Below are 19895 nucleotides of genomic sequence, written 5' to 3' on the forward strand. Positions count from 1 at the left end.
GTTGACTCTGGACCCGAAAAAGAAAATTGGGTAATGACTTCCCCCCGAACGCCATGCTTACTACTACCTAGGTATACAAAAAGAAATCACCTTGGCCCTCAAATTTGATCACAAAGCCGGGAGAAGTGGAAAAGAAATCTGCATCTGAACACTGAGACTGTCAATTGAAGAGTACGTCGAGTGTGTCCTTATCCTCCAGCTCACAGTCGGCGACTGTATCTATTGGCACCAACCTTTCGCCATCGAACATGAGTGTGACGGGCTGATCGTTGGGTATCTTCAGCTTCGTCTTGTAAGCACTCGCAATGTGGGCGAATGTGGTGTCCTGAGGCTACTTGTCAGAAGGATATCGAATTGGGCATACTGCCACTGGCCTTTCGGGGTGAGGTAATATACATACCGGCTTTACTGACAGCTTGAAGTCTTCCCTGCCCTTGGCTCTTAATGTCAGACGGATCTTGGTCACGGCGGGAGCAGGTTCTGGAGTCGGAAACCTGTCTTCAATGACGACTGGGGCCTCGGCTGCTGCCTTCTTGGCTGCCTTAGCTTCGGCATCCTGCTTCTTGCGCTCCCTAAACAGCTCTTCGGTCCAAGCTTGTACATGGATCTTGGGGAGATTGACGTCGTCATATATGTTGGAATCCCCTTCAACCGTCACATTGCCTTTATCATCCACTTGAATACCTAGTCTTTTAATGGTTGTGCTATCGTACAGGCGCGTTCCGTTCCAAGTAAAGAAGACGCTGTCGGTCATTTGAGGGGTGAAGTTTTGTATTTTACACCATGCCGTGCGTGGCTTGCTTATGGGATTGTCTATCCTGACTTTGACCATCAGTGGTCTCGCGTTGTCCATTTCAGGCTCAATGAATAGGTGCGCAATGGGGGCTGGTGTTGAATCGACTGCCTCGGTATTGGCCGCTAATTGAGCTCGCGCTTGGGCTTTGGCCTCGAGTGCAGCAATGATGGGATCTTGGATTTCCTCGAGCTCGTCATCCTGGTCATCGTTCTTGCCTAGAGCGTGGTGTACAGACGGTCGAACAGCCAGTTCTTGCGCCTGACTCATTTGTTGTGGCTTGTGTCCCACGATAGAGGAGCCATAGTCGCCGTCGTCTGAATCGTCTAGCTGGATGACATGAGAGTCTTTCCCCGCCAACGAATGGCTCGAAGACATCGACCTGGTCAGTGACTTGCTTGAACATGTCGGCTTGGTCAGCGAATCGTACCGGGCTGAGAGCGAGTCAGGTGGGGAATGCGCGGGTCGTGGGGAGATGGGGGTGATGCTACGTCTGGGAGCTGGTTAGTGTATGAATGCCAGGTCATGAAGAGCGGAGAGGCCATACGCACTCTTTGCTACTGTCAATACGGGCAGCCCTCTCGGGCGCGGCCGGCCGTATTGCGTCGTCGTCTTTGTTGTTGTTCTCATCGTCGTTGTTGGATATGCGGCGCCGCTTTCGGTCGCGCTTCTTCTCCTTGCGCTCCTCCTCTTTGCGCCTGGCCTGCTCGGCTACCAGGTCGGTGAATTCATTGGCATGGCGAAAGATGTCGGCATCCTCGTTCTGCGGCTTGTTCTGCCATGCTGGCCGTTTAAATAGGGCACGCCTCTTTGGCGCCGTCACGCTCGCAGCGGGCGGTTCCGTCATGACAATGGCCGTATCGCGACTGGAGGTTGGCTTGCGCGTTGTGTGGCTTTGGGGGGGAACGGACGCCGCGGGCAGGTGGGGCTGCTGTTACGCCTAGTCACGTTTCTTCCGATTGCTCGCTCTCGTGCTTGCCGTCTTTGGACCGGCCGAGTGTGTGGGCCCGTGCACTCTGCCTCATTGTCCAACATAGCCGTCTTCTGGTCACCACACATGTAAGCGCCTCATATCTCACCGCCCTCATCATGTCCACAAACGGCGAAAGTCCAGCACCAGAAGCTGCTGCTGATTCCAGAGATCCCAGTGGCTTCCTCAGCGAGATCATCGGAGCTCCCGTGACTGTCAAGCTGAACTCTGGTATCATCTACAAAGGTGCTCCCCTCTACACGTGCCTATTGTCTAAACATCCCCCCACTAATCTGATACAGGCGACCTCCAATCTGTCGATGGCTACATGAATATCGCCCTGGAGCGATGCAAAGAAGTTGCTGATGGTCGTGTGACGCGGAACTGGGGAGATGCCTTCGTTCGTGGAAACAATGGTATATACCCCGGCCCTAGGCTCTTAACCTTCCATTCATATATTGACTTCATCCGCAGTCACATACATCTGCGCAGACAACGCATGAAGGAGCATGTAGCGTGGAAACTGGATTGCGCTACAGGTGACTATCATCGTGCGCACACACGCCACACAAAAGCTGCCCTGAAGTTAAGCTTGTTTACATGACGAACATGGGGAATCACTTATATCCCCGAGGGCCTCCAAAGTCACAAATGAGCACCCAGTTTCAATATTTCCTCACTCACTTACAACTGACTTCACCGTGTCGTCACAATGCCTTGGTATTACAATGCTCGACCTTGGGCTTCTTCACTTGCAAACAATGTTTGGCTTGCACTCTGCTGTTAGAATTTCAAGATTTCTGAGCCCATTAAAATAAGACCTTTCTTCTAGCACGCACCTCCACAATTCGCACTAACCATTGGACCCCTACTCGCTCACCTACCGTCTCAGAGCACCCTTCTATAACAATACCGCTCCCTTCACTCTCCCCACACACTCTTATCCTGTCACGCTCATCTTCCAGTATTGTCTTGTACCATGCCTGCAGCCAAAGTTAAGTCGCGCATTCAGTTTCAGAGCCGGCAGAAACCAGCTGTGCCTAGAAACAACAAGCACCACGCAGAGCCAGCGCAATCAACGCAACAAAACAACGTCGCAAACAGCCCACAGGAGGCGGCTAGAGGTAGCCAAGCTTATAAAGAACAGCATGATCGAATTCTCTCGCTGACTAGCAAAGTGTCTGCATTTTCCTTCGACTCCGACGATACCACAGACGAAGAGGAGAGTGGCCATGACAAAGAGCATGTGACACCATTCGCAAAAAGGCGAGTCTCAACTACAGAAGAGTGTAGGCTGAGCGGCGCTTTCGACTCTCTAATCCGCGCGGCGACGTTGGAGAGACGTGTTTCGTTCATTGCAAGCAGTCCTAACAGTTTCTATAGCGCTGTGGATGACGACTGCGACCCAAGCGACTCTTTGATCATTGAGGCGCATATACCTGATCCACAAGAGCCAAAGAAGCCAAAGCTGCCAATGGTAGAAGAGGTCAAGGCTGAGGCTTCAGTTTCATGGCATCAATGGCTTGTGACCTTGTTCGCTGGTCGCAGGACTATCCCGTTGCACTCTGCTTGTCAACACCAGGCTCCGCCAGCGACCAATGACAGCGAAGGAATTACGCCAGTTGGGGACATCTCATCTTCCGAGCAACCGCGACTCACACATGAGCAAGCCATTCCGCAGGTACGCGCAGTCGGCGCCAAACACCCATCCCATCGCCCAAGCTATAGGTACATCTCACCTGCGCGCACGACTCAGTACACAGGCTATGCTGTAGTAGCGCAAGACGAATATGAACCAGCAATTGTACAGCGAGGCTTTGTAGTACCCAACAGCCAACAACAAGTCTCACTTACGCAACGGCGGAACAAGTCTTCGAACAGTATCTTCAACAGGGATGGCGATACATGGACGGTTTGGCACAGGACAAATCCTATTACGGAGACCGACTACTTTAAGAGGAGTCGTCCCAACAACCAGCTGCTGCATTCACAGTCAACTGCAAACATGGTAAGGCAGTCTGGATGAGAATGAAGCTCCGCACCGACTATGGATTACGAATCGGAGACCAATACCTCGTCAACGTCTTTTGCTGGTAAAAGCCAGATTAGAGTGTCTGTGAGAAGGGCAATGTGCGAAAGACTGTATACATCTGTGCGTGCAAACTACGCCTATCGGGTTCATCGAGATGATAGGTATGTAAAGTTGTCGTGTTGAAGAGTCTGTGGTAACGGAGGAATCATAGAGTGGCTGTTACTCGGCTCCATCCTGATGCGGCATGAATGCACGAACTTGCAAGGGTTTTGTGGCCTGTACGTAGTTCAGAGTGTATTCATGGTGGGTTCAATCGTTGGGGAGGTCGATTTTTTAAGGTCTACAAGAGATTGTGGGTGGCATAGGCCAAACAAGGGCATCACAATCAAAGCGTGGTAAAACTACCTGTGATAGGGAGTGAATGGCATACAGTCAGTGTACCCATTGCATGCCTGATCGTATTAGTACAAGCAACCCCTTGCCGTTGAGCCGACCACGATAGACATTTCACACATCAACCGACATGAGTCAGGGTCAAGCAGTTGTGTTGCATTGTCATATATTCATAAATAGAGAAGTTGCATAATCATGATTCGCCATGTTCGTCTATCGTCATCCCAACAACCACCTTGTTCATCATCTCAATTCGCACGTTCAACCGGTGTAAACACAACCTTGGCGCTGGGTTTGGGCAAGATAGTTGACCTCCAAGTGAACAAGCGCCTCGCTGTCGGGTCCACAAGCTCGCAATCATAGTTGAGGATGACTTGACCCAAAATCACCTTCATGACAGCTGAAGCATAGAATCTTCCAGGGCTATGTTCTCTTAGTAAACTGCTGCATCTCATTTCGGGCGATAATGACTTACCATGCCATCCTTCCTGTTCCCCAAACATGGTAGGTCATGTCAACATCAGTCAACTTGGTAGGCTTCTTTTGCATGACACTGAAAGCATCGTCATTCTCAAGGCTCTTGACTAGCTCTGGGTCGGCGAAACGGAAACCACTGAATGTAGTTGCTTCGGGGAAATCGACGGGGTTGGTCATGATGGCTCGAACGGGTGTGCAGAACCAGTCACCAACATTGACGTGTGTGCCGTCTTTGAGAGAGAAAGGCTTCAGCGCTGAACGGCGAGTGCTCTCTAAGAACAGAAATCAGCATATGACATGTTGGTGGAGGTATAAAACGTACGGGACTCTACTGGTGTCAAGCGCGCAGACTCTTTGATGAAGCTATCGAGGAGCGGAAGCCCGGTGCCAGCTTGCTCGAAAGCAACGTATTGAGCCTCGCACTCTTTCCTAAGGGGCGCAACGTATTCGGGGTGTAGGCACAGGTCATGAATGGCAAATGTGACGGTCGTGGAGACAGCATGGACAGAGCCAAACCAGATGGCCATCAGTTCGTGAACAACGCGCTGTGGGGTCCATGGAGCATTCTTGGGCGAGGTCTCCATGATCCATTGGATGCAATCGGGCTGGGACATCTGTTAGACTAACAACCGGCGAGCTTCGTTTGGTGGTGACATACATGTTGGGGAACCTTCTGACCTAGCTTGGCTGCGTCTCGCTCAATGCATCGTTGCTCAGCGATGGGCAGAAGTCTGTTGAAAATGACGCCATGAGACTTGAGAGTGCGGGCAATAATGCCACCGACGATACTACAAGACAATTAGAGATGCGCATTGTAGAACAGGAAACGGAATACTCACGGCGTCATGAATTTGGGAAGCAAACGAACGATCTCGGCGCAGATCAGAGTTTCCTCAATGTAAGCGAGCGCTGAGGTCATGAACTGCTCGTCTTTTGCTAGATCTTTGCCGAAGAAGGAAACGGCATTGGAGAGCACGACTAGTTTGACCGTCATGTGATACACGTCCGACTGCTTCTTTCCATTGACAAATGGATGACCAGCATGCAGCTCTTGGAATCTGGTTCGGATGATGCAAGTAAGATCTGGGAGAATTTTGGGAAGGTTGTTGGTCAAAAGCGTTCGAAGAGCTCGGATGAAACCGACACCCTCTGTACCGCGGCGGTCAAACCAATTGAATCCATGCCTTTGTCATATTAGTACAACCAAATAGGAATTACGAGATGTCGAGTTTGTTCCATCTCAAATTGTTTGCATCTGGTCAACTTACATAGTGTATACAGGCTGCAGCATCTGAATGGCATTAGCAATGTCAAAAACTGGAATGCGGATAAGCGTACCTGCTTGGATGCCGCTTGAAGCGACAAAACAGTATCGGGTGCGCCGTCGATCTCTTTGATCTGTTGAGGGTCGGAAACGAAGACATAACGGTTGTCGGGAGCAAGGAGCTCGAATGGCTTTCCGTTAGCCTCGTCAAAGGCTTTTTGAATTATCTCAGGACCCCAGAAGAGATACGCCCAGGCATTGTAACGCTTGACGAATGGGCTGGCAAGTTTCTTAAAGGTCCGTGATGGCGAAGGCTAGCATGTTCAGTCCGAGTTCGCAGGGAAAGCCATGGTAGAGTCATTTTGAACGCACCAATGTTCTTGCCACTAAGGCTTTGTAGCAAAGGAAAAGCGATAGGAAACCAAAAATACTGCTGGCAGCATTGACGGCCAATGGACTGAGATTCGGTAGGTGAAGGGCCTGCATCTCCAAGTAGTCCATGATGGAGGAAGCACTCGTTACGGAGGAGATATTGAACCGAAACTAGATTAGACGAACAGTTCGATGATGGTACATATACAATCTTGATATCTTGAGACTGTCAACTTCCAAGTGCCGTGCGCGGAGAATGCGGTTGTAGCGATCCGTCAGCAAAAGTCCAAGCCCCAGGCCTAACGGTCTAACGGCCTAGAGGCGTTATTAGTACACTGTGCCGCTGTGATGCAGCGCGCAGCGCAATATCAGACCACGTTAGACATGTTGCAACATCCCACGTGAACGCCCACTGGGGCTCGGGCATGAGCCACAGGATCAAGTCCACTCATGCGAACAGTCAATATACGCCTAGCGTTATCCGTTACACTTGCTATCCCAGAGCGTAGGTAAATCCGATGCAGCGTGTGCAAAATTCCTCCAGCGCTTGCGTGTTCGAGAACCAGATTTTTAGCGTAGGATTTGGTAAAAACGGCTGGGGAGCTCGACATTCGCTTTACTCTGAGGCAAATGCACACTAAAGTCTGCGAATGGTGTGCCACCGGGACCTACCCGCCTGCACTAGTCATGAGGCTCATGTGGACCCTGGTCTGCGATACGATTAGGATATGTCGCAATCCTTGACAAAGTGTTGTGGAAGAGCAGGAGCAGACCGACAAAGGCGCGCTTGAGCGTAAACGTCACATGAGGCGTTCTTGGTCCTTGGGCGGCCAACGCTTGATTGGCCGGAGAAGGCTTTAGCGATGCTAGATTCGACGTCGGTGGTGTCTATGATCCGTATGTACCGGTCTTTACCATAACCTAGCTGATATAGCTTGCATGCGAGAGAGGTTGGCATAAAAACCTAGGCAGCGTCCAGTCTTTTGGGCGGACATGTAACCTTGGTCTTAGGTGTTTGGACACCGCTCGACTGTTCGCCCAGTGATCCGGGCTGCTGAATGCCATTGATGGACAAACTCGTGCGGCTGAAGTGCACGTTCTGCATAAGCTAACGAGGTCGTCAGGGCACCTAGGTACCTCACGGCTAATGTTAGCGAGCATGTAGCCCCGGAGAGTACTCGGAAGAGGCGAGCGTGGATGCCGTCCGTTGATACCGTCCGTTGATGCATGCGAGGAATCCCTTTCTCGTGCTTAACACACTGACAGCTGCAGTAGTACGTCGCCATGGCGTAGCATTGCCGGCACATACTGGTCGGCAGCCTCTCGGGGGAATACGACGAGTAGCAAAGCTTTCGTGGTGCAGGCACATGCTAGCGAGCTTTGCATCCATATGAATCCGACTCAAGTAGCGATGGACTAGCGACCTTGTAGCTGCACGTGTATGGCCCGGTTTCTCCTTAGCCTCTGGGATCCTGTCCCGCCACCAAGACACGTCTTGGCCTACCTGAATATATTATTTGTGAAGATTCACTCACTAGATTGACTTACCTGCAGAACGCAATCAAGGCTCTGGTGCGTGATCTTGACCTGAATAACCCCACGTCTAGGCCAAAAGCGGAAGTCGGCCGACCCGAGCCGTCCACCGTGTGGAGCCGCGCGGCTGCTGTGTCGTAAAACCTTCCTCAAACAAAGAAATACATACATGCAACGGCAGGTAGCGTATATGTATACTGCAGTGATTGCATTGCATGCTGCAACACCGGAGCATCCCAACCAACTTGCTTGCGATACGACGGCACTTTGAGCCTGCAGCCGCGCCCACGCGATTCTTCCGGTGAGTGGCCGGCCTGCGTCAAGCTACCATGGTCTTGGATCCTGTCCACCTTTCATATGCCACTACTGATGGCATACCTCCGGATCATGCTCGTTGTGATATTTCACGTCTTCTAGGTCCGCCAATCAGCAGATCCTTGGTTAAAGATTACGCGCCAGTTGCGGCAGTCTAGAAACTGATGGACAATGCAACGGGCTAAGCTGTCATGGCGAGACAAGCCGCTTCAATCGCGTTGCATAGAATCCTAGACCCTCCCAATGCTACCAGGACCCACTGTAGGTACATCCGATAGCATTCCAACCGCGGCATGCATATAGCCATTGGTGGCGGGGTGAGAAGAATGGTATTCTTTAAGTGTTTGCAAAGTCGACTGCTCTTGAACCTGTTTGCAACGTGATTTTGCTGAGATGGAGCTCATCATTACGCCTACTCAGGCTTTGGTGCCGTTGTCTATTCTATTCGTAGCATACCACGCCATCCAAGCCTGGTTTTTCGGTAAACCAGAATCGAAACATTGGGATGAATTGCCCGTAGTTGGACTCAAGACAGGATGGCTAAAGTGGGTGTGGGCGACCTTGAAGTCTGTTCGAAAGACGCAGGACTGGGCGTTTGAAGGCTATCGCAAGGTAAAATCTCTATGTCTATCTGGTGAAGATTTATACTCACCAGTAGGCTTCTAGTTCGCCGACATAAACAGCCCATTTATATTGCCTAGCATCGATAGAGGCGCCATGATTATCCTTCCTCCTCGTCTTATCAAGAAGGTCTATGGGCTTCCGGAATCTACACTCGACATTCATGCTACGCAGAGCGAGACTATCCAGACCAAATGGACCGTATGGGACAAGGAAGTAGCGGACAATGACTTCCAGATCAACGTCGTGCGCCACCAGATCACACGAAATCTCGAACACCTTACTCCCCTAATGGCCGAAGAACTCGACAGGGGGTTCGATAGGTGGTGGGGAGGAAAGGGGGACACGGAGTGGAAAGAGGTCAAAGTCTGGGATGCCTGTTTGAAACTGATCGCCGGTGCGAGCAATGGAGCTTTCTGTGGAGCGCCACTATGTGAGTGATCAAGTTATTACACAACGAAAGATCCAAATGCTTATTCTTTCAGGCCGAGATGAGCAATTTCTCAACGATCTCCGAGACCATGCAATGAGCATTTTCGCCGGCGCCATGGTCATCAACGCATCACCTAAACCGCTGAAACCCATTACCGGATTTCTTGTCGGGGCAAACTGCTGGTATCTCCGAAAAAAGGCACTCAAGGGCTGTCTGCCGTTCGTAACGGAGAGGCTGGAGGCTACCGCACGATTCAAGGCTGACTCCAAGTGTGGATGGACGCCACCGGTAAGACTCATTTTATGATAATTTTCATGTAGATTGTCACGCTGACCCCCATCACAGAAAGACGGACTCCAATGGCTCATTGACGAGTGCTATGCTGCGGCTGCAAAAGGCGATGCAGGCCAACTAGATCCAAAGCGAGTGGCGCATCGTCTATTACTGGTCAACGATATCTCGCTACACTCGACAAGTTTCACTGTCCAGAACGTCATCTTGGACCTTTACAGTTCTGATCCTTCCATGAGATATGTTGAGGCTTTACGTGATGAAGCTGCCTCGGTACTTGCAAAGTCAGGAGGAGTGTGGACACGCGATGCAGTACGTGATCTGAAACTCATCGACTCGATGATTCGTGAGTCGATGAGACTAAATCCATTTGCCATCGTTGGTCTTCCCCGAACTGTACGTATACACATGCATTCCGCTGAGCCACCAACTAATAGAGTTCAGGTTGTGCATCCCGAAGGTATCCGGCTCCCAGGCTCCAACGTCCATGTTCCAAAAGGTACCATGATTGCAGTTCCGATGGAGCCAATCCATTACGATGAAAAGATCTATCCTCAAGCACGGAGTTTCAACGCATTCCGTTTCGCGGACCCATCCAACGTTACTAGTATTGTTGACAACTTTGCCGCCAAGGAGGATCTCGAAGCTGGCAAGGCAGATGCGAGCGAGAAGAAAGCCAAGTCGACCGCTACACTGGATGATGCTTTCCTTGGCTTTGGATTTGGAAGGCATGCTTGCCCAGGACGATTCTTCGCTCTGAATGAGATGAAGGTGTTCATAGCGCACATGCTGCTAAACTACGAAGTGAAGCACATGGAAGTACGACCCAAACCCCTAGACACAGTATGGCTCAAACTTCCATTACATGGCGGGAAGATTTCGGTTCGTCGTAGGCCTACAGCATGAAGGATAATTAGTTAAAAAATATAAGTCTGCTATCATCTATACGTCTTGTCTCTTCACCCTTAACTTAGTTGGACACATGTTACATTGTCAGCGGCTTTAGTGTGCTTTTACATGTGCCCGCCACAAATCCTTCACCTCACACTTCTTGGCGCACGTGACGATATGTTCATTACTTTGAAATTTATTTTAGGTCAACCATTATGCTGAAACCAAGGGAAGCTTAGTCTAACAACGACATTTTGGTGCAGATAGCCTCGCATCGCAAAGAGAAAGCCACACGCCTCGAGGGTACGACTAATCCATCCGACCTGAAAAGCGCTGTGAAAGTTCCATGGAAACACGAGGTATCTCCACACTCAATAGAGAGCTATGAATCGATTCCTCCACTTGAGTCGGACCTTGCTCTTCGTCTGACAATGACTCAACCTTTGGCGGCACCTTGAGCTTAGGATGCTTGGGATCTGAGGTATCGAGAACAGCCAGTAGATCACCCCGCTGCGTTCGTGGGTAGTCATCGCGTGTGCCCTCCCAGTTGCCAGCACCGACGGCTTCATGTGCGAGCCTCTGGAGCTGCAGTGTATCATTGGCATCCCACTCAATGCTGGCAAACGGCTTTTTACGTTGTATGCGCGCCATCAGCGATGGCAGACAGGCCGAGATGAGCATAATGAGGCCGCCAATGGAGAATATGAGGATAAGTCCGAGCACGTTGAACGATGTGTAGGAATCGCTCCGGATTTTCTGGTTGGTACAAGCGGCACGCTCACCGGCTGTCGTCGGGAGAGAATGGAATGTCGCTGCCTCTGGGATGGACGGGCCACTCGCCTGATTGACTATGGATCCCTGTAGAGCGGCTAGCATTATCCCGAACCAGTGCTTGAGCTCAAGTTCCCATTGATTGTCCGGTAGTCCGAACTGACCAAGCGGATTGGTAAAATCACTTGCCAGAAGAGCTCCCTCCTTCAATGTTTTGGCGATTTCTGAGAAGCCGATCTGGTTAAAGACAGCTCGCAAGTTCCACATGAACCTATCTTCATTCGTTGTATTTGTGAACAGGTTGGAAGCAGCTGATGTCGCAGCTGTCGAGGATCCCATCGGCGCTGTACAAAGCTCCTTCGACGGGTTGCAGAATTGGTATTGTTGAGCACATACCAAAGTATTCACGACCTTTTCTCCTGCATCGTAATACTTCCTGGGTCCAATGGGTGTGCTCTTATTAGAGCTGCTTTCAGCTGCAAACCACGGATCTTTGACAGATGAAAAATACCAGATACCGTGTTGCTCTAGCCAGAAGGCGCCGATATCCGCATTCGGAACCTGGAGTTCGGGAATTGGCTGCCAGGAGGAGGGATCATTGTCACCTTGCCCATCGTTGAAAGCGTTGGTTCTTAAATGCAATTAGCTACGACGGAATCAAGAAGAGTGGTAAACACACCGGAGTTTATATGAGCCCAAATGATACCCATCGGCCAGATTATAAGTGTACTGCTGACTACATCCCTTCACTCGTCCACAACCCTGTACATCGGTCCCGAGAAAGGTGCGCGAGGTCCAGAGCCAGCCAGTCTTGTTCCATTTCAAGTAAGGCTCGATATTCACCGGCGCACAGTCGTAGAAAGCTCGATAGAGGAACCTGTCCGAGGGTGGTGCATTCATTCCCAGATCGTCGTGGCTGTCGAGATACCCCGTATCCATTCGCAAACCTTGGTTGGGGGCTTTGCACATGTTTTTCCCCGGAAAAGGGCATGGAATACCACTGGTGCTTGTGAAGGGAAGTTTCTTCTGAACAAAATTGTTACAGCTATAAGTCGATGCATTTCCTGAATAGCAGCTTGACTCATAATTGGAGCTTGATCTGATCGAGCTGGCAACCCAGGATTGGAAGGAGCCCTGGTTTTCCGGTGTAAGGAGGGAAATGTTGTAACTCGCACATTTGTCACCAACAAGGAGAACCTGGCCACCCCGGGATGTGGCAACTTGCGAAGAGAAGATACCAGCGGCAGCAAAAGCGCAGAAGGTTATCAAGCTGACTGTCAGAGATAACCACGAGGCTTTCATCGAGGCGCCCAGGCTGGTCTTCCGCCAGGCCCACGTTAGCATGAATAATTTCCATGCGGCCGCCCCGCTGGTACCAGAGTTTCGAAGTATTGCTTGTCGCTGGTGGTATGTCGCGTTTTGGGGTGCCTGACGACTCAGCATTTGGTGCATGGTAAACGAAATGATGGACCAGAAGCATGTTCCTGTGAATGTGACGAAAAGCGCGAGGAAGGCGACCAATAGGCCTCCTTTCTGCAAAGTTGTCGTATATGTAAGTCCTTTGACAGAGCCATGGGACCAGTCTGTCCAGACTCCAAGGTACACGGATTTGTCGTCGGATGCCATGGCGACGTTGAAAGCCGATTGTAGGGTGGCTGTATAGCGTTGACGTGAGACCAGACCCTCAGAGTGTCGGGCGAGATGGGATGCCTGGAGAATACATAGGCAATATCCTGGGAGCGACTCCTCACATACTTACGCCCCAGTCGTTCTAGACGTAAGATTTTGCCGCTGTGTGAGAGGAAACACTAACGGGGCGCAGTGACTTTGAGAAACTAAGCTTAACATTCTGTATTGATGGGCAACCCCAAGAGGCATCGGAGATAACGTCTGCCTTGCTGTTGGGGGCTGAAAGCATATTTGCAAGACTCTTGGCGTAATTCCATCCCATGATAGGTGCGCCGAGACAGGGTGATGTACACCTAGCCGTTTGGGAGCGAAAAGATAAGGCTGGGTGATGCAAGCGAGAACGTCGGCGCGTAGTTTGCGGCAGATCTGCAAGCCTTCCGCCTTTTTCGTACCTTGTGGAGCTCGAACGTTATTCGCTGTCTTTTGCGGCACCTTTGAGTTTCTATAATAGGAATCAGATACGCCGCAGATAAGTAGGAACCCAGCCTCCCGTCCAACGTCCAAAGTGTAAGTTGTATCTGTGCACACAACATGTTGGCCCCCACAACGGACTATAATGACGACTGCGAGCATAAAATCAAGACTGAGAAGATTTCTGGCGCTAAGTCCAGAGACATCATTGGCTAAATGCTGATTAGCGTCGGCAATTTCATATCTCGATGCGGGGGTATAGAACGCGATGCAATGCATGCTCACACGACTTCGCCCCACGCCTCAGCCCCAATTTCGCCCCAGATATGTGCGCAGATGGGGTTGCCTCCACTTGAAAAAGTTTAAACCAAAGATTGTAAGAAGGGATAGACAAATTGAGAAGACATACCATTTTATTCCAAAAGATAGTAAACAGGACTTTTGTACCATGTCGTCAGCAGCCTACCAAGGCTGCACCCCATTCCTATCAATCACAACTCCCTCATCGCCATCTCTCTTCCCTTCCAACACATCTCTGATAAGATCTCCCCCGATCCCTGGGTCCCCCGCCCCAAACTTCTTGAGCATATCCGCCCCCATGCCCCCCAACCCCGTGGCCAAAAACCCGGGACTGATCCCGAACACCTTGACCCCATCAACCTCTAGCGTCCTCTTCCAATACAGCATCAGCATGTTCAACGCCGTCTTGCTAGACCGGTATGCCGTTTGTGCCATACCCGGCGGCTTAGGCCAGCCCTTTGGTGGCGCGGCACTCATGAGTTTGGAGTCGGAGCCCTGGGCACATTTCTCGAGCGATGATAGTCCAGACGTGATGAAAAGTAGTCTAGGGTTGGGCGAAGCGATCAACAGGGGCGCAAAAGTATGCGTCATCACCTGAGTAGAAGTAACGTTGAGCGAGTATGCTTTATCCCAGGCTGCGCGTATGCCTTTGGGGCCGGGGTCGGAGCGCATAATGCCATCGAAGGCGGCACCTAGAGTTATGTTAGTATACTATTTCAGAAACTTGGAGATAGTGACACAAAGCTGGAGAGTCGTTGTTGAGAACCTTCATTCCTCGTAGTCTTCAAACATGAAAGGGGTCACAAACCAGCATTATTAACCAACCCATCCACCCTCCCCCACTTCCCATGCACCTCTCCAAAAGCCTTCTCAATACTCTCATCATCTTCAATATCAACCTGCAACGCGGAAACCTCATTCTTAGACTCGGGCACCTCGCTCTTCAGTTTCGCGATAGCTGTTTCCGCCTTCTCCAGCGAACGGCTACCCATGAAAATCGTGTATGGCTGAGAGGACACATACAGCGCCTTCACCGCCTCATACCCGATACCGGTATTGCCGCCGGTGATGAGGACTATAGAAGTGGAAGACATGGTATAGTATAGGGATTAGTGTTGGGTTGTTGGGGTCTGGATGTTGGAAGTGATTGTTGGAAGGAAGGAAGGAAGTAACGTCCACGCCACCCCACACTTTCTAACCGAGTCAATACATCATCCCTTCAGGCACCCGACAGGATTCAAGGCAGAAACAGTGCGGATTCAGGGTGTAATCCAACAACCTGCAGACAAAGCTTAGAGAAAAGCTTGATAAGGGATATAAGCACTGTAACATTAGCGGAAGGATACATACCGTTCGTGAAGGGCGTTACAAGTGCATTGGTGGTTTACCCCACATCCCGACTTACGCCCATATCAGTGACGCAATATATTGTAAAGAACCTCCGTCTCATTACCGATAGAAGCCCGAGACACCTGGAAATACTTGGATAATCGTTCATTCATGATATGTTCATCTCTAACAAGGGAAAACCAAAAAAGGCCAATAGCCTACAAGTCCTTAGCAACAGCCTCAAGACTCTCCTTGAAAATACCCAACCCCTTGGTCATCTCCTCCTCGCTAATGTTAAGCGGCGGAATAAACCTAATAACATCAAATACCGATGTGCTGAGGATAAGCATATCACGCTTGACGCACTCTTGTACAACCTTTGGTGCAATCTGAGGCTGATTGCCCGCATGTCTCGCTGCTACGTTTGAAGAGCCATTTTGCAGTGCGGGATTGGCAAATTGCACACCAACCATAAGACCAGAGCCGCGGATATCTTCAATCAGACTTCCTGCCTTGGAACCGCTCTTCTGAAGGTCCCTCAGGAAAGAGAAAATCTGCTCTGATCTCTTTGCGACGTTGTCTAGAATCTTCTCCTCGCGGAAAGCCTTGATACAAGCAGTGGCAGCGGCGCAAGAAACTGCGTTACCAGCATAAGTTCCACCCATAGACCCCGGCTTCTGGAGATCCATGATGCTCTTGCTGGCCGCGATACCAGACAGAGGGAATCCATTAGCAACACCCTTTGCAAAGATGAGGATATCAGGCCGGACACCAGAGTTCTGGACAGCCCAGTAGGGACCGGTGCGACCCATGCCCGACTGGACCTCGTCGGCGATGAGTAGGATGTTGTGTTCGTCGCAGACCTGGCGGAGACCAGCGAGGAAGGCAGGGGGTGCGGGAACGTAGCCTCCCTCACCAAGGATGGGCTCCAGGATGATGGCTGCGGTGTCTGAGGGAGCTGTTTGTTGCGAGAGTGTGAGTCTGAGCTGTAGGAGTGACTGCTCGACTAGTTCCTCTGTCGGGGTGGTGGCTGGAAGGCCGAATTGACTGTAGTAAGGGAACGCGGTTGCAAAGACACCGCCCATGAGGGGTCCATGACCCTCACCGTAGATAGTCTTGCTCCGTGTCATGGATGCAGTCGCATTCGTCCTGCCATGATACGAGCCCTGCATAACAATAATGTTCGGCTTCTTCGTGGCTGCCCTCGCCAACTTGACTGCCGCCTCCACAGCCTCAGCGCCAGAGTTCCAAAGGAATATTGTATCCAGGCTCTCATGAGGCAGAATCGGAATCAATTCTCTAATCAATGCAATCTGCGCAGCACTGAACCCAATGTTCACCTGCGCATGCGTAATCTTGCTGCATTGGGCTGCGGCCGCAGCGCTGACCTTGGGATGGCAATGGCCCAAGTTCACAACTCCAATGCCCGCCGTCATATCCAGCAGCTTGACGCCCTTGTCAGTCGTAATCCACGTACCCTTCCCATCCTCGAAAACGTGCTTGGTAAGTCGGCCAATGCCCCTGGCAATGTGCTGTTCACCAAACGCCGCGGCATCCATATCGGCGAATTGTTGCTGCGGGGTTGTTGTCGAGGAAAACGGTCGTAGTCGTACAGGTACGCGCCACACAGAAGGGGATACGAGGGTGCGCAAAGTTGTAGTGCTGATGCTTATGCCCCGAGACATGACTGTGCGATTCATTATATAATGTATGTTGTAGCCGGGGTGGAGACACTAGGACCTGTTGCTTTTTGGTTGGGGCCCTTAGGTTGAAGTTGCGACTCGGATGGGGACGGATGGGTGGCCGCGTGACGTAGTTAGTGCTGATAATTGCTGGGTAGACGCCCTACACGCGCTCTTGTGACTGCATTTACGCTGGCAGAGGGAGGTTTTTGCGACAGTGAAATGTAGACTAACTCTACAAGGAAAGTCCAACAGAGAGTAAGTGGGCGCCATGTGGGTTGTTGTAAGGTTCGGCTATCGTTGTGGAGCGGTACTTTGAGTAGGCAGTTGAGTCGGCTACCAAGACCTCCTCAGCGATTTAGAGTCCACCGGGAAGGATACGGATGCACCAAAAGGGGTTATTTCATATGTGAATGTCGTGGCGCCATGGATCAGAACGCACACGTGAGTCGCTAGGGAGTACATTCCCGAAGAACCGACAGAGCGACGCATACTTCAAAGTACTACCGTCTCTCGTTACCGAACCTAATAGCATAGCTTGGAGAATACCGAGAGAACCTTGGTATACGTACGCTTTCATGAATCTACATTAACGTAGTAGTCAGATAAGCATGCGGGAAGTTTCACGGTAGATGCGAAACTTTGTTCATCTAACATAAGGTTATATGTCTCGGGTTATTGGCAGAATTCGGGGTATACGAGCGAACATATCGTAGGTACTGCTTGACAGTCAGACTATAAAGCACCCCTTTGTCGTCTGCAATAGTATCTAACACATCACAGAGATCACCACCACAATCATTGTCGCAGTCAAACCACGACTAGCATGCTCAATTGTTATTGCAGTTGATGGTATTTGGCAGCTACAGCAGTATCTAATCGCAGGTATGGCGGCCGTCAAACGAAGCTTGACTCCTTCACGTTTTGTCCCAGAGCGGGAGTCGAGGTCACAACGTACTTTGTTTCCTTCATAATGTTCTTTTGGCTGTCGCCATCGCTGCCCTCTACGTCGTCGTGATCGCCAAGCGTCTGGAAGGTGTCCATGGGTATGCCGCGTGGGCGGCCTGACGGCTGCCTATTGGCACTGATGGATGGGTATTGTCTCTCTGCCGATTGACCTTCCTTGGAGCCTACAGTGACGCGTATGCGGAGGGAGAGGAGGGGACGCAGGGCGGGGAGGGAGCCGGCGATGATGCCAATGCCTTCCTCGGTCAGTGACCAGAAACCGATCTTGCCGGTGCCAAACATGAATTCGCCTGGGTCGCTGTAGAGTGTGAGGTATTTGAGGCGGACAATGGTGGCACAGGAGGCACTGGAGAAGAGTTAGAATAGGTTGTATTCGGCAAGCTGTGCAGTACTCACAAGGAAGCGAGGCCCAGCATAACGGCGACGGAGCTCTTGACGCGCGTCTTCATCTGGACGTTCCAAAGTAGAACAGCAGGCAGAAGCGATAGACTAAAGTCTGCCGCAATTTCGATGGCGGAGTAGAAGAGACTAACATTGGTATTGAGCTGTAAGTTGCAAGTGCCCTTGGACTCGCCCCACAGGGTGTTGATCGGGTGGCCTGGTGAACAGTCAGTACTGGCATGCCAGTCGTGAAACAGATCTACTTACAGATGTTGGCGATGCCGATGCAGAAGACAGCTGCAGCAACAACAGTGGCTCCAATGAGAGCCCAAAGACCCCATCGGAATGCCTTGCGGTTGGCAGCGATACGGAGGAGCGCCACTGCAACACTGATCTTGATGAACATGGCGCCGACTGCATAGAAGTATTCTGCAATGTAGAACAGCTGCAGTTGGTCAGTACCCAGAATGGTCATCCCTATAGGATATGCCATGATGTACCTTGACTCCTTTCATGATTGTTAGCTGGGGTAGGTCCTTTGCAAGCTGACCGGATCCATAGTAGCAGCAAACGATACACAGCGCAGCTGTAACGGAGAAGAGAATCTACGATGGGTTAGTTCTGATCACTGCTGCCTGGTTGAAGATACTGACAATTCCAAGAAGCATCAGATAATCATCCATGCCCCAAGCCTTCCTCCAGATGCGGACGCCAACACGCATGCTGAAGCAAATCCAGGAGAGTACTAACAAGACGATAGCGCAGTAGAGCAAAGCCACGCCGTCTCCAGCCACATCTACGGTGGTCATGATGATGGTTTGGTTCGTAAAGAGTGTGGTGAAAAGCGAAAGTGAAGGAGATGGGAAACAAGGCAACACTCCACAGAGCCAGTCTCGCGTATCTATACGGCTCGCGTTTGCAACCTCCCACCGCCACCGTCACCCAAAAGGAGACCTAACGGCATCTTGTCTATACCGCGCCCCCCACACAGCACCCCAAAGCGTACGGACAGGCTTTTGTTTCGAATTTCTATACCGCCTACCCCAATGCCTCCCTGTCATGTGCCTACTATTGTCTACATTGGACCCGACATGATGCTTAGCGCCGGCAGCTAGGTAAGATCCCTTGGGTACCCACGTTTTCGGAGGTTTACCTCTTCGAGTCCCTGCATAGTGCAGGTGGTGGCCGTCGTTCGAGAGGCAGCCAGCCTGTCCATCCCTTCCCAAAGGAACACCGCGGAAGAAATCCTCCGCAAAAGGACGTCCTAAGCGCGAAGCAATCTCCGCACTCCGCTCAAACCTAAGCGAAATGCGTTATCAAGTATCCTCCTCTGCTACCGCTACCGCGGCCGCTCGAGCCCTCTCAATGGAAATCTCTTCCAAACGGCCCGTTTGAGCCACGTTCAGGACTAGGATTCTTTTCGCGAACGTTTTTCTTACGACGGGAATGGCAGGAACTTGAAAAGGCCCGAGGATGTTTACATCAGAAACCCGACTACGGCACAGGGCAAGACATCGGCAATGTGCGGACGAACCGATCCCCTCGTATTCAACATTTCCACAACGCTACCGCCACCTTACAGATTCATCGGAGAATTCCAACCGATACCTTACAGTACCAGGGGGACCTAATCGATCGCAATGCATGAAAATCAGTTAGGTAACGAGCTGAATTTCGAGTTCGCGAATATACCACGCCCTGTTGAGGTGGCGCTTGTCACTTGAAGAGGCGTAGTTTAGTGGCAGTTAGGCCGCGGCCGCCAGCTTCTTGCTGTGCCGTAAAAACTGGGTCCGCCAGCAACAACGCCAGTAGCGAGATGGAAATATCTCCTTATGCCGATCGTGGTTTTTTCGTACGTGATCGTGTTTGAGAGTCCGCTTTTGGTTCTAGATCCGTGCCAGCTCATGATGCTAATCTTCGCGTCTTCTTGCCTCGTCCTTGTCCATCTATCCGTGCGTTTGGTCGAGACCGTATGGAGAGG

General features: G+C 51.1%; 9 protein-coding genes across 9 annotated transcripts; 3 read left to right on the plus strand and 6 right to left on the minus strand.

Annotated features, from left to right (window-relative positions):
* Positions 1–160: 160 nt before the first annotated feature.
* PtrM4_066010 (SMT3, Ubiquitin protein (sentrin)) lies at positions 161–1640 on the minus strand (the record flags this gene model as incomplete). The annotated part of the gene is made up of 3 exons (XM_001933306.2): positions 161–325; positions 401–1286; positions 1345–1640. 3 exons carry the CDS (start codon positions 1638–1640, stop codon positions 161–163), a joined length of 1347 nt encoding a protein of 448 aa, XP_001933341.1.
* A 242-nt stretch (positions 1641–1882) lies between these two features.
* Positions 1883–2266, plus strand: PtrM4_066020 (LSM1, Small nuclear ribonucleoprotein (snRNP) protein; the record flags this gene model as incomplete). Its single annotated transcript, XM_001933307.2, has 3 exons — positions 1883–2009; positions 2066–2179; positions 2238–2266. 3 exons carry the CDS (start codon positions 1883–1885, stop codon positions 2264–2266), a joined length of 270 nt encoding a protein of 89 aa, XP_001933342.1.
* A 476-nt stretch (positions 2267–2742) lies between these two features.
* Positions 2743–3789, plus strand: PtrM4_066030 (uncharacterized protein; the record flags this gene model as incomplete). Its single annotated transcript, XM_001933308.1, has 1 exon — positions 2743–3789. The coding sequence occupies one exon, from the start codon at positions 2743–2745 to the stop codon at positions 3787–3789; it is 1047 nt and encodes a 348-aa protein (XP_001933343.1).
* Positions 3790–4436: 647 nt separating this feature from the next.
* On the minus strand, positions 4437–6430 carry PtrM4_066040 (CypX, Cytochrome P450; the record flags this gene model as incomplete). The annotated part of the gene is made up of 8 exons (XM_001933309.2): positions 4437–4611; positions 4664–4937; positions 4988–5270; positions 5324–5453; positions 5505–5849; positions 5934–5956; positions 6004–6243; positions 6302–6430. The coding sequence occupies 8 exons, from the start codon at positions 6428–6430 to the stop codon at positions 4437–4439; spliced, it is 1599 nt and encodes a 532-aa protein (XP_001933344.1).
* A 2112-nt stretch (positions 6431–8542) lies between these two features.
* PtrM4_066050 (CypX, Cytochrome P450) lies at positions 8543–10400 on the plus strand (the record flags this gene model as incomplete). The annotated part of the gene is made up of 5 exons (XM_001933310.2): positions 8543–8761; positions 8816–9203; positions 9256–9491; positions 9549–9890; positions 9939–10400. The coding sequence occupies 5 exons, from the start codon at positions 8543–8545 to the stop codon at positions 10398–10400; spliced, it is 1647 nt and encodes a 548-aa protein (XP_001933345.1).
* A 53-nt stretch (positions 10401–10453) lies between these two features.
* PtrM4_066060 (uncharacterized protein) lies at positions 10454–12782 on the minus strand (the record flags this gene model as incomplete). Its single annotated transcript, XM_066105719.1, has 3 exons — positions 10454–10458; positions 10799–11787; positions 11836–12782. 3 exons carry the CDS (start codon positions 12780–12782, stop codon positions 10454–10456), a joined length of 1941 nt encoding a protein of 646 aa, XP_065964346.1.
* A 936-nt stretch (positions 12783–13718) lies between these two features.
* Positions 13719–14650, minus strand: PtrM4_066070 (FabG, Dehydrogenase with different specificities (related to short-chain alcohol dehydrogenase); the record flags this gene model as incomplete). Its single annotated transcript, XM_001933312.1, has 2 exons — positions 13719–14248; positions 14365–14650. 2 exons carry the CDS (start codon positions 14648–14650, stop codon positions 13719–13721), a joined length of 816 nt encoding a protein of 271 aa, XP_001933347.1.
* A 453-nt stretch (positions 14651–15103) lies between these two features.
* On the minus strand, positions 15104–16570 carry PtrM4_066080 (GabT, 4-aminobutyrate aminotransferase and related aminotransferase; the record flags this gene model as incomplete). Its single annotated transcript, XM_066105720.1, has 1 exon — positions 15104–16570. One exon carries the CDS (start codon positions 16568–16570, stop codon positions 15104–15106), a length of 1467 nt encoding a protein of 488 aa, XP_065964347.1.
* An 894-nt stretch (positions 16571–17464) lies between these two features.
* On the minus strand, positions 17465–18723 carry PtrM4_066090 (uncharacterized protein; the record flags this gene model as incomplete). Its single annotated transcript, XM_001933314.1, has 5 exons — positions 17465–17879; positions 17930–18131; positions 18182–18359; positions 18415–18519; positions 18568–18723. 5 exons carry the CDS (start codon positions 18721–18723, stop codon positions 17465–17467), a joined length of 1056 nt encoding a protein of 351 aa, XP_001933349.1.
* Positions 18724–19895: the final 1172 nt, after the last annotated feature.

The sequence above is a fragment of the Pyrenophora tritici-repentis genome, chromosome 2 (assembly GCF_003171515.1).
Source record: "Pyrenophora tritici-repentis strain M4 chromosome 2, whole genome shotgun sequence".
Lineage (NCBI taxonomy): Eukaryota > Fungi > Ascomycota > Dothideomycetes > Pleosporales > Pleosporaceae > Pyrenophora > Pyrenophora tritici-repentis.